General features: G+C 39.5%; 1 protein-coding gene and 1 long non-coding RNA gene across 10 annotated transcripts in view; one reads left to right on the top strand and one right to left on the bottom strand.

Moving 5' to 3' along the window:
* The first annotated feature begins 31 nt into the window (after positions 1-31).
* On the top strand, positions 32-4,533 carry LOC138406507 (uncharacterized). Its single transcript, XR_011239958.1, has 4 exons — positions 32-349; positions 1,595-1,669; positions 3,015-3,098; positions 3,467-4,533. It is a non-coding gene; the product is annotated as an uncharacterized lncRNA (long non-coding RNA).
* Positions 4,064-11,936, bottom strand: part of mogat3a (monoacylglycerol O-acyltransferase 3a) — a 21,768-nt gene continuing 13,895 nt past the window's right edge. For 7 of the 9 annotated variants that reach the window (XM_069518929.1, XM_069518933.1, XM_069518932.1 and 4 more), the window contains 3 exons: positions 11,815-11,905; positions 10,884-10,992; positions 7,373-7,586 (listed from right to left, as the gene is read on the bottom strand). In XM_069518929.1, coding sequence (XP_069375030.1) covers positions 7,432-7,586; positions 10,884-10,992; positions 11,815-11,905 — 355 coding nt within the window. In that variant the 3' untranslated portion in view covers positions 7,373-7,431. Of the gene's footprint in view, positions 6,746-7,372; positions 7,587-10,883; positions 10,993-11,814; positions 11,906-11,936 lie in introns of those variants that run through there. The other 2 variants (XM_069518930.1, XM_069518931.1) reach the window with 2 other exon arrangements.

Here is an 11,936-nt window from a genome sequence, read left to right as displayed (position 1 = left end):
GTCGGTTGATGACGGAGTCAGCGGCAGAGAACAATGTGGGGGGGGGGGGTCCTCTTCCTCTTAAAGGGCCAGCAGCCTCAGCAGACAGGAGGTCTCACTCTGTCACAGATTAGTGTGACTGAGCGATGATCTGACGTCACTCTCTCGCTCACACACGTACTCTGAACAAATACTCATTAACATCAGTTCACGGTTTCAGCTCAGAGTGAGACCTCTGCTCACACACACACATCTCTGTTAAAGCAGGTTACACCCACGGACAGTTGTACAGCGGGTCATGGAGGTTCGATCCCCGTCTCCCACGTGCCGAGAGATATGTGACAGAGATGAACTGAATGAACGAGTGAATGTAAGAGCTGTTTGAAAAGAGTGTTTACAATTCATTCACCAAACACAAAGACATCTGACGTCTTGACGTCATGGTGAGGACAGGTCATGGACACGTCTTGTTGTCATGGACAAACGTCTTGACGTCATGTTGAGGACAGGTCATTGATTCCTGAGGTTGTTCCTGATATATTGATCACATTTGAAAAAAGTAGCATCAGTGCTGTTGCCATGGTTATCTGTCGTGTCACTTCTGCCAGCCAATCAGAGGACAGGATAAGAACATCCTTAACACCACATCCTGTTAATCCTCTTTTGTTTTTCAGACTGTATTTGTGTTTGTTGGTCTATGTGTGTGTGTGTGGGGGGGGGGTTACACATACAAGGAATTTGCTGTGGTGTATTTATAAATGGTATAAATAGAAAAATAGAAATAATATATATACTACATACAATAAAATACCATACACACACGTCCATGACCAGGGTGGGAGGGGTCAGTCACCTTCATCATCTTCATCATCATGATCTTTATCACGATCATCATCATCTTCATCATCATGATCTTTATCATCCTCATCATCTTCATCATCATGATCTTTATCATCATCATCATCATCATCCTCATCATCATCATCATCATCATAATAATCATCATCATCATCTTCATCATCATGATCTTTATCATCCTCATCATCATCACCGTCATCATCATCATCATCATAATCATCATCATCATCATCACCACCATCCCCATTATCGACCTCATCATCATCTTAAACATCACCACCATCATCTTCATCATCAGGCTGACTCAAACTATAAATTATATAGTTATATTTATATAATTATAAATTTATTACATACTTCTCTTCATCTTCATCTTCATCACACAGAACATCTGCAGCCTGATGTAAACAGTTGTCATGGTTACCACCATTCATTAATATAATCCTCTTTTAAACTTGTTACCAATCAATGTGTGTTAGTGTGTGTAGTTGTGTGTCAGTGTGTGTGACAGTGTGTGTAGTTGTGTGACAGTGTGTGTAGTTGTGTGTCAGTGTGTGTAGTTGTGTGTCAGTGTGTGTGACAGTGTGTGTAGTTGTGTGACAGTGTGTGTAGTTGTGTGTCAGTGTGTGATTGTGTGTCAGTGTGTGTGACAGTGTGTGTAGTTGTGTGTCAGTGTGTGATTGTGTGTCAGTGTGTGTGACAGTGTGTGTAGTTGTGTGTCAGTGTGTGTTCTCAGGTTGTGGTTCTCTCTCTCCAGCTCCTTGTTCTTCTCCTACAGTTCTGTGATTTCTTCTTTGAGAAGCTCCACCTCCTCCATCACTGTCATCATCAGGTGAGTCTTCACCAGGTACTACACACACACACACACACACATACACAGACAGACACACACACACACACACATACACACACACACACACACACACACACATACACAGACAGACACACACACACACACACACACACACACACACACACACACACACACACACACACAGACACATACAGTTTGACAGTCTGAAGTACAGATGTTCTCCTCTGGTTCATCCAGTAGAGGGAGCAGTCACATGACATCATCAACAGATCAACTGATAAAAGATCTGATAAGAATAACAAACAAACAAATAACAGTTACGTTGCAGTTGAATCAAACTTATTCCTGCAGACTTTATCTATAAATGGACACCTACAGCCAACATCAGAAGAACTGACAACCCTGTCTTGATTCATATCATCAAAATGTGGCATGAAGTCCGGAAAAATATTGGACTAAAAATTATATTTTCACCTAAAACACCGTTGAAACAGAATGAGCTCATACCTATGTCAGTGGATAATAAGACCCTGGAAATGTGGCACCAGAAAGGGATTCATCATTTGGAGGACTGCTATGAGAATCGATCCCTGATGTCCTTTGAGGACCTAAGAAGGAAGTATGATCTGTCCAGCAGAAACTTTTTTTGTTATTTACAGTTAAGATCATTTCTTAAATCTGAAATGACTTTACCCATGCTCAATGGTCTGGAAGAATCATGAGGGCAACACACCTCGTCTTATCTCAAAAGTATACTCTCTCTTGATGGATGATGCTCCATAACCAGGTTTACATAAATCAAGGGAGAAATGGGAGTCCGATTTGGGTGTGATAATGGGTACAGAGCTTTGGTCTGAATTGTGTAAAAAGTCTAACTGCCACTATTAACTCCAGATACAGGCTGACCTATTATAACTTTCTCCATCAAACCTATCTTACGCCACAGAAATTGCATTAATATAAACCTGAGATATCCAGCTTGTGTTTTAGATGTAGTATAGAAGAAGGCTCATTCCTGCACTGCACTTGGTTATGCACAAAACTTAACACATTCTGGCATGATTTTTCTGACATCATGATAAAACGAGATGTGGCAGCCTTATTTGGCATATATGGACACATTGTCTGCTTCAATAGTGGACGGGTTGTAGATCTGTAAGTTCCTTGCCATCAGCGCTTACTGTTTGTCTACCTTGCCTCTCGAACATTTTTATTATTCTAATTTCTTTATTATTTTTATTTTCTTCCTCTCTTTCACTGTTTGTTGGTGGGTGGGTTGGGGGAGGGTTTTTGAGTTGTGTATTTGTGTTCTCATGTATCTTGTTGAATTGAAAACTGAAAACGAAAATAAATTATTCTACAGTTGAATCAAACTCACCATTGCTTGTACAACTGTACTGTCGCTGGAAACCAGACTGTTACAGGAAGAACTGAAAGACAGACAGAGGTGAGAATTAAACGTTTGGAATTGAACTGAATTTATTGTCTTCATGATTCTTGTTTATTGAGGAAACTAAACCAATCTAATCAAACCTCTTAGTCTTTTATTTTTATTTTCCAGTGCAAAGTGAAAACTGACAATTAATATTGTTCAGATGTTATTTTTTCTTTGGTTTGAGTTTCAGCTGTTGACGATGTATATATATATATATATATATATATATATATATTAGAATATACACCATTTGCATAATATATGATGAATCATGATGTTAGTTTAATGTTACGGAGTTCTGAAGGAAATGTTCTCGAAATTTCGATAATAATTATTTTAGCTGATCAATAATTAAATCATACGTGTGATCAAATTTTCAGGACAATGATCTGTATCAGCTCCGCCCTCGCTACCGGGTTGCCATGGTTACCTGTAGCAGAACAGCAGGAGTGACATCATGGTGGCTTCTGAACCCTGCCCATTGTTTGGAGATTTATTAGGGATTGGCTAATGAGGATGGCGGGGCAGATGGCGGGGTCATGTGAGGATGCGATTGGTTGCAGGCTCTGGGCTGTACCTCAGTGATTGGTTGAGCTGAGGGTAAGGTTGGCTTGGTACCTGGCCAGGACTCTCTGACCCCTGACCCCTGACCTCGGATCTTTCTACAATCTCGTAACACAACAGGTATCTCAGGTCGCCGAGCAACAAGCTGCAGAGTCCTAACAGGGAGGGGCGGGGTCGATGGAGGACGACGATGCGAACGAAGATGCGAACGAAGATGCGAATGAAGATGCGCTCCGAGGTCAGAGACGGGAGAAGACGACACACAACCAAACATCTTCAGCCACAGTCCACCAACAAAAATATCCAATCAAACCACAACATGTCAGAAAATCCAAGACCAGTTGTCCTTTGTGAAGACAAAGTGCATTCAGAGTACAAGTGCACATGATCTATGATCGGATATCATTTTTCTATAGATTTCATATAATTTACAATCAATACTGAACAATTAAAAATAAATAAGTAAATTGAGTGACTGTAAAAAAATACAACATTTATTTTATCAAACTTTTGTCACAAAGTCCATAGAAAGTTTCATAGTTATGACACATGATCACACATACAAACTTCATAACACCATCATGACATCAATGATGTCACCTACTCTTGAATAAGAAGTGAACTGATGCTCGATATCAGAGAAGTTCAGAAATGTCTCTAACAGAAAACTTAAAACATTTCTTTGCTTCAGACTTTAATTAAATATACACTTACTTACATTCCTGTGCTTTTCTAATTGTTTTCTAATTTTCTTTCTTTTCTTTTTTTATGCATTTCTTAAAATTGTATTTTATTTCTTTTAAATTTCATTGTAAGCAGTTTGAGCTGCATCTCTTGTATGAAAGGTTCAATAAACTAAAGTTTATTATTATGACATCATGAATTAAAGGTACAGTGTGTAGAAGTTTGGGATATCTAGTGTTGAAGTGTCACGTTGCAGCTGAACACCCCTCCCCCTCCTTCCAAACATGAAAAAGAACCTGTGGCAGCTTCAGTTGTTATAAAAACTCAAAAGGTGGTATAACTTTAAAAAAATATATAAAGTACTTAAATATTAAGTATTTAAATATAAAGTATTTAAATACTAAGCATTTAAATATAAAGTACTTAAATATTAAGTATTTCAATATTAAGTATTTCAATATAAAAGGTCTTCTGGGGTAAAGAAAACTACAATTCATACAATTTAGATGAAATGAACTAATGAAAACATCATGAGGATTATTCTACATTACTTTTCTACCTATAGATCCTTTCACCTGAATCTGACTCACTGGAGCTTTAATGACATTGAATGATGTTACTTATGACAGTGGGCCTGTTAGCATAGCGTAGCTAAGATTAGCAATAGTCCACATAATGATACACAGGCTACCAGCTAGCCTACTAATGATCTAATGAGTTAGCTGACCCGTCACTGGTCCACAGGTTGTTTTCACAACATCATGTTGACATCACTTTGTGGAACATGTGGTTGTCTGACAGGCAGCAGGGGGCGCTGTGAGTGACGTCTCACACTGTCAGTGGTCAGGAGCCAATCAGGGCTCAGTGCCTTGTCGAAGTTTTCAATGTTAAAAAAAGAAAAAAAAATCATTTCAGAAACATACAAGACCATCTAAACAGTTAAAACGTTTTAATGGAACTTTATTTTAAAACCTTTATTATTCTAAACGATTTCCGTTAAAGAAAGTGAACCATCAGTAAGAGGTTCTGAATGAATGGCTCCAGTGTTCTAACACACACACACACATTGCTGTGATCAGCTGATTGTGGATTGTGAACAACAACAGAGACCAGAGGTCTGAACTATGAAGCAGGATTTCTGGTTATCAGAGTAACTTCAGGTTTAATTCAGAGTTTTCAGTTTTACGAAGCTCGTTCCCTTGTTACCGGGTAAATCACCATGGTAACATGGTGATCAGCTGAACTGCTCCAGGTTAAATCAGAGATAAGAGATCAAGCAGTGTAAAGCTCCACCCACTGACCACTCCCTTTCTTTGAACCATGACATCATGTTCTTATCGTGCTGTGGATCGTTCCAGTCTCTGAGGAGGACCAGGGTCTTCAGAGACCCACAAGATCCTCTGAGATCCTCTGAGGAGTTTCTGAAAGATCTAGATTCTCCTCAGAGGATGAACCTTTGTCAGCTGCTGGAGCCCAACAGAACCAACCTGACCCGTAGGAGCAAAGTACTCACAGTACCACAGACTGTCTACATGTACTACACTTACTAACACTGATGTACTGGGAGTGTTAGCGGAGGAGAACCACACATACTTTAGTACTTTGATCCTTTAAGTAGCTTCATCCTGTGAAATAAAATATTAATTCGGGGATAGATAGTTTACAGATTTACCTTGTGACAGCCCCCCCTCTTCTCTCTGGGACTCGAACACTCACCAATGACTCTACACTGTTGTGTGGTGCACACTCTCCTCAAAGGGACGGATAAGAGACGTTTAAACAACGTCTGGTTGGTTCAGTTGATCTCTAACTCAGTCAGTACGTCTCAGTCAGAGAGACAGTGTTTGTCCTCACAGAGTCAGTGTGTGTCCTCAGTGTCAGTCCTCAGTCAGTGCAGACAGTGTGTCCTCAGTGTGTGTCCACAGAGGGTGTCCTCAGAGACAGTGTGTGTCATTTAGAGGACACATCATGGAATTCAAACAAGGCTTCTTCACTTCACTTTCACACGTCTTTTTTTTTTTTTCAGATCTCGTCCCACTCGTTATTATATCGTGGTCATGTAATCATCATATTTTACAAAATGTCACCAGGGGGCACCGTAACTTACACATTGACACAATCCCAGATGTTTTACCAACTCCAAACTCTGTGTTAAATAGTTCTGCACAGCTGGTTAAGATGTTGGTCTGTTGAGTTCAGGTTATAGTGATGTAAAGATTCCAAGAGTTTGAAATGTTCTAAAATTCTAAAGGCTGTTGAATTTCTAAATGTTCTAAGATTCTAAAGGTTCTGAATGTTTTAAAGGTTTTTAAGATTCTAAAGGCTGTAAAGGAATTCAAATCTGTGGATCAGTCAGGAAGAAGAGGCAGATCCAGTCGGTGGCGGTAATGCACCTTGACCTTGGTTGCCACCTGCCAATAAACCGAACAGAAAAAGAAGGCTGTAATCAAAAGATGGTTCCAAATGTTCTATAAGTTCTGAAGGTTCTAAATGTTTTAAAGGTTCTGTATGTTCTAAAGCAGGAGTGGGAAACCTTCTATCGAGGGCCATTTTAAATTGTATGATCCATCTTCTCTGGCTCGTCTTTTGTCACTGTGATGTCACAGCAGACACCTGTCAAGCATCTGTTACATGTGATGTCACTTTCTCAAACCTTGGTTAAGATGATGATGATCTAATAACCATCTTCAACTCTGGTGTTTCTATTTCTATTGTTTGTTGCACTAGAACTTTGTAGTTTGGCTTTCATGAAGCAGATGTACGGACTTAATTCTTGTTGTTCTGGGTTTGTTCCCTCGTGGTTGATTCCCTGATTGTGAGTCCCTTTAGATAAATCATCAGATAATTGTAATGATATGTAATGTAAAGACATATGATATGTTATGTGATGATATGTAATGTAATGTAAACACAGAGACATTGCACCACCCTAACTCTGCAAGCACTGTTGCATTGTTTGAAGTCAATAAGCTCTGCTATCAGAGTTAGCATGGTGCTTTCAGTTAAAACAGTTTATGTCCATAGCACAAACAGGCCGCTGTGGTCAGCTGTTTATTGACAGGTGATTTACATGTGACACACCCGTGTCATGTGAAGGTCATTTAAACGTGAGGTGCTGGTCGTTGTTGAAGCCGTAGGTGTGTTTGTTTTGCTCAAACAGGTCGTTGAGACACGTCAGATAAACTTGATGAAGACTCTCGATGTCCTCACTGCTGGGACAAGGAGTCTGGGCAACCAAGATCGGCTTTCCCACTGAAATCAGAACGAGAGAAAGTTTTAGAGGAACAACAACAAGGAACAGCTCAGATGCCAAACTAACTGATGCTAACTGGGGCTGGGGTGCAAGAAGAAGTGAAAAAATCACCCATGATCATCTAGCATATATAACATATAACCCTAAGAGGGGGACCACGGTCCAGGCCCAAACCAGAAGCCGTTCTGTACAGACTCAGACCTGTGATTAGATTGTGACCGAGCGTTTCTATTTTAACCTGTGCAGCTTCTTCCATCTTTACCGTAGTAATTCCTGGCAGCACACGGTAGAGTTTATGTGACTGAACAAGAGAAAGTGGGAACAAAGAGAAAAGTTCAAGCTGTTAAGTTGTTGGTATTTGTTGAGATTGTTTATATGTGTAATATAGTTATATATTAAGAAAAAGAAGAAAAGGGAAAACTCAAACTACATCTTTTTATCTATTTCTTTTAATTAAGCATTAAGATTCCTTTTTCAAAGTCTATTTGTTTTTGAAATGCAAAACTTATTTTATTTGAATTGTTTTGTTTTATGTTTGTATTTGATTATCAGAGTACACATTGTTGATATACATTAGATGAACATTAGATGAATGTTGGATGAACGTTGGATTAACGTTGGATGAACATTAGATGAACGTTGGATGAATGTTGGATGAACATTAGATGAATGTTGGATGAACATTAGATGAATGTTGGATGAACATTAGATGAACATTAGATGAATGTTGGATGAATGTTGGATGAACATTAGATGAATGTTGGATGAACATTAGATGAATGTTGGATGAACGTTGGATGAACATTAGATGAATGTTGGATGAACAACAGATGAATGTTGGATGAACATTAGATGAATGTTGGATGAACGTTGGATGAACATTAGATGAATGTTGGATGAACAACAGATGAATGTTGGATGAACGTTAGATGAACGTTGGATGAACATTAGATGAATGTTGGATGAACATTAGATGAATGTTGGATGAACGTTGGATGAACATTAGATGAATGTTGGATGAACAACAGATGAATGTTGGATGAACGTTAGATGAACGTTGGATGAACATTAGATGAATGTTGGATGAATGTTGGATGAATATTAGATGAACGTTGGATGAATATTAGATGAATGTTGGATGAATATTAGATGAATGTTGGATGAACATTGGATGAATGTTGGATGAATATTAGATGAATGTTGGATGAACATTGGATGAACATTAGATGAACGTTGGATGAACGTTAGATGAATGTTGGATGAATATTAGATGAACGTTGGATGAATATTAGATGAATGTTGGATGAATATTAGATGAATGTTGGATGAACATTGGATGAACGTTAGATGAATGTTGGATGAATATTGGATGAATATTAGATGAACGTTGGATGACCATTAGATGAACGTTGGATGAACGTTGGATGAACATTAGATGAACGTTGGATGAATGTTGGATTAACGTTGGATGAATGATGGATGAACATTAGATGAATGTTGGATGAGCATTGGATGAACGTTGAATGATTGTTGGATGAACGTTGGATTAACGTTGGATGAATGATGGATGAACATTAGATGAATGTTCGATGAGCATTGGATGAACGTTGAATGATTGTTGGATGAGCATTGGATGAACGTTGAATGATTGTTGGATGAACGTTGGATTAACGTTGGATGAATGATGGATGAACATTAGATGAATGTTGGATGAGCATTGGATGAACGTTGAATGATTGTTGGATGAACGTTGGATTAACGTTGGATGAATGATGGATGAACATTAGATGAATGTTCGATGAGCATTGGATGAACGTTGAATGATTGTTGGATGAACGTTGGATTAACGTTGGATGAATGATGGATGAACATTAGATGAATGTTCGATGAGCATTGGATGAATGATGGATGAATATTAGATGAACATTGGATGAACATTAGATGAATGTTGGATGAATATTAGATGAACGTTGGATGAATGTTAGATGAACGTTGGATGAACGTTGGATGAACATTAGATGAATGTTGGATGAGCGTTGGATGAATGTTGGATGAGCGTTGGATTAACGTTGGATGAATGTTGGATGAATGTTGGATGAATGTTGGATAAACGTTGGATGAATGATGGATGAACATTACATGAATGTTGGATGAGCGTTGGATGAATGATGGATGAATGTTGGATGAGCGTTGGATGAATGATGGATGAATGATGGATGAATGTTGGATGAGCGTTGGATGAATGATGGATGAATGATGGATGAATGTTGGATGAGCGTTGGATGAATGATGGATGAATGATGGATGAATGTTGGATTAACGTTGGATGAATGATGGATGAATGTTGGATGAGCGTTGGATGAACATTAGATGAATGTTGGATGAATGTTGGATTAACGTTGGATGAATGATGGATGAATGTTGGATGAGCGTTGGATGAACATTAGATGAATGTTGGATGAATGTTGGATTAACGTTGGATGAATGATGGATGAATGTTGGATGAGCGTTGGATGAACATTAGATGAATGTTGGATGAATGTTGGATGAATGATGGATGAATGAATGTTGGATGAATGATGGATGAATGAATGTTGGATGAATGATGGATGAATGTTGGATGAGCGTTGGATGAATGATGGATGAATGATGGATGAATGTTGGATTAACGTTGGATGAATGTTGGATGAATGTTGGATTAACGTTGGATGAATGTTGGATGAATGATGGATGAACATTACATGAATGTTGGATTAACGTTGGATGAATGATGGATGAATGTTGGATGAGCGTTGGATGAATGATGGATGAATGATGGATGAATGTTGGATGAGCGTTGGATGAATGATGGATGAATGTTGGATGAGCGTTGGATGAATGATGGATGAATGTTGGATGAGCGTTGCATTTACATTTAGTCATTTAGCAGACGCTCTTGTCCAAAGCGACGTACAAGGGAGAGAACAATCAGGCTAAGAGCATTAAAAACCTGGTGTAACAATAAATTCTGCTTATAAAACGACATAGAAAGAATAAAAAGAAGTGCGGGCCTGTTGCTGCTTAAGTGCAGGTTAAGCCGAGGTGCCAGTTAGGAAGGGAGGTGCTCTTTGAAGAGTTGGGTCTTCAAGCGCTTCTTAAAGGTAGAGAGGGACGCTCCTGCTCTGGTAGTGCTCGGCAGGTCGTTCCACCAACGTGGAACTACAACTGAGAAAGGTCTGGATTGCCTTGCTTGCACCGGGGGCAGTGCCAGACGACGCTCACTGGATGAATGATGGATGAACGTTGGATGACCGTACCTATGGTGTGGATGGACTTCCTGTACGGCATCAGGCCGAAGCTGTACTGGAAAACTCCTCTGGCATGAAACAGGGGAACTGCGAATCCCATGATGCTTTGCAGGCGGTTCTGTGGACACAAGACTACAAAGTGAAATCCTCTGATGATAATTTTAGCATCACAACAACCAGGCATTAGCCGCAAGCTAACAGACCAACACTGGTGTGTGGTAACTTCAGATATATATTATATATACACTGCCCGGCCAACAAAAAAGATGAAGATGATCACAGATGAAGGGATGTACCCATCATGCTTAGTGCCGACTGTACAGACCTGTGGGGGCGGGGCCATGATCTGGGGTTGCTCAGGTCGAGGTTCAACATTATGTGCCCAAAGAACGAGGTCAGCTGACTACCTGAACATACTGAATGAGCAGGCCCATCAATGGATTTGTTCTTCCCTGATGGCACGGACATATTCCAAGATGACAGTTCCAGGATTCATCAGGCTCTTTGTGACAGAGTGGTTCAGGGAGCACGAGACATTCTTTTCACACCTGGATTGGCCACCATAGAGTCCAGACCTGGACCCCATTGAGAATCTGTGGGATGTCCTGGAAAAGGCTTTGCGCAGTGGTCCGACTCTCCCATCATCAATACTAGAGCTCGGTGAAAAATGAATACAACACTGGACGGAAATAAATCTTGTGACATCGCAGTAGTTTATCGAAACAATGCCACACTGAATGTGGGGTCTGTAATCACAGCTAACGGCGGTCCAACAAAATATTAGAGGGTGTGACCTTTTTACTTGGTGGCGACTTTTTCTTGGCCAGGCAGTGTATATGTATAATATTAAATACACTAAATATAATATATATTAAAAATTAATTCTATATCAAATACATTAAATATAATATATATGAAAAATAAAGAGTTAACCGCTGACCTGCAGCGTCCTCAGGTTAGAACCCGAAGGATTCTCCATCTGATCGAACAACTCGTTCTCTCCAAAAGAAAAAACTGGAACCAGCTGAGCCCTACAAACACACAACACACACACACACACAC

The sequence above is a fragment of the Paralichthys olivaceus genome, chromosome 22, assembly GCF_024713975.1.
Source record: "Paralichthys olivaceus isolate ysfri-2021 chromosome 22, ASM2471397v2, whole genome shotgun sequence".
Taxonomy (NCBI): domain Eukaryota; kingdom Metazoa; phylum Chordata; class Actinopteri; order Pleuronectiformes; family Paralichthyidae; genus Paralichthys; species Paralichthys olivaceus.
Note: the sequence above shows the minus strand (reverse complement) of the source record. Positions and strands in the feature narration are given on the sequence as shown.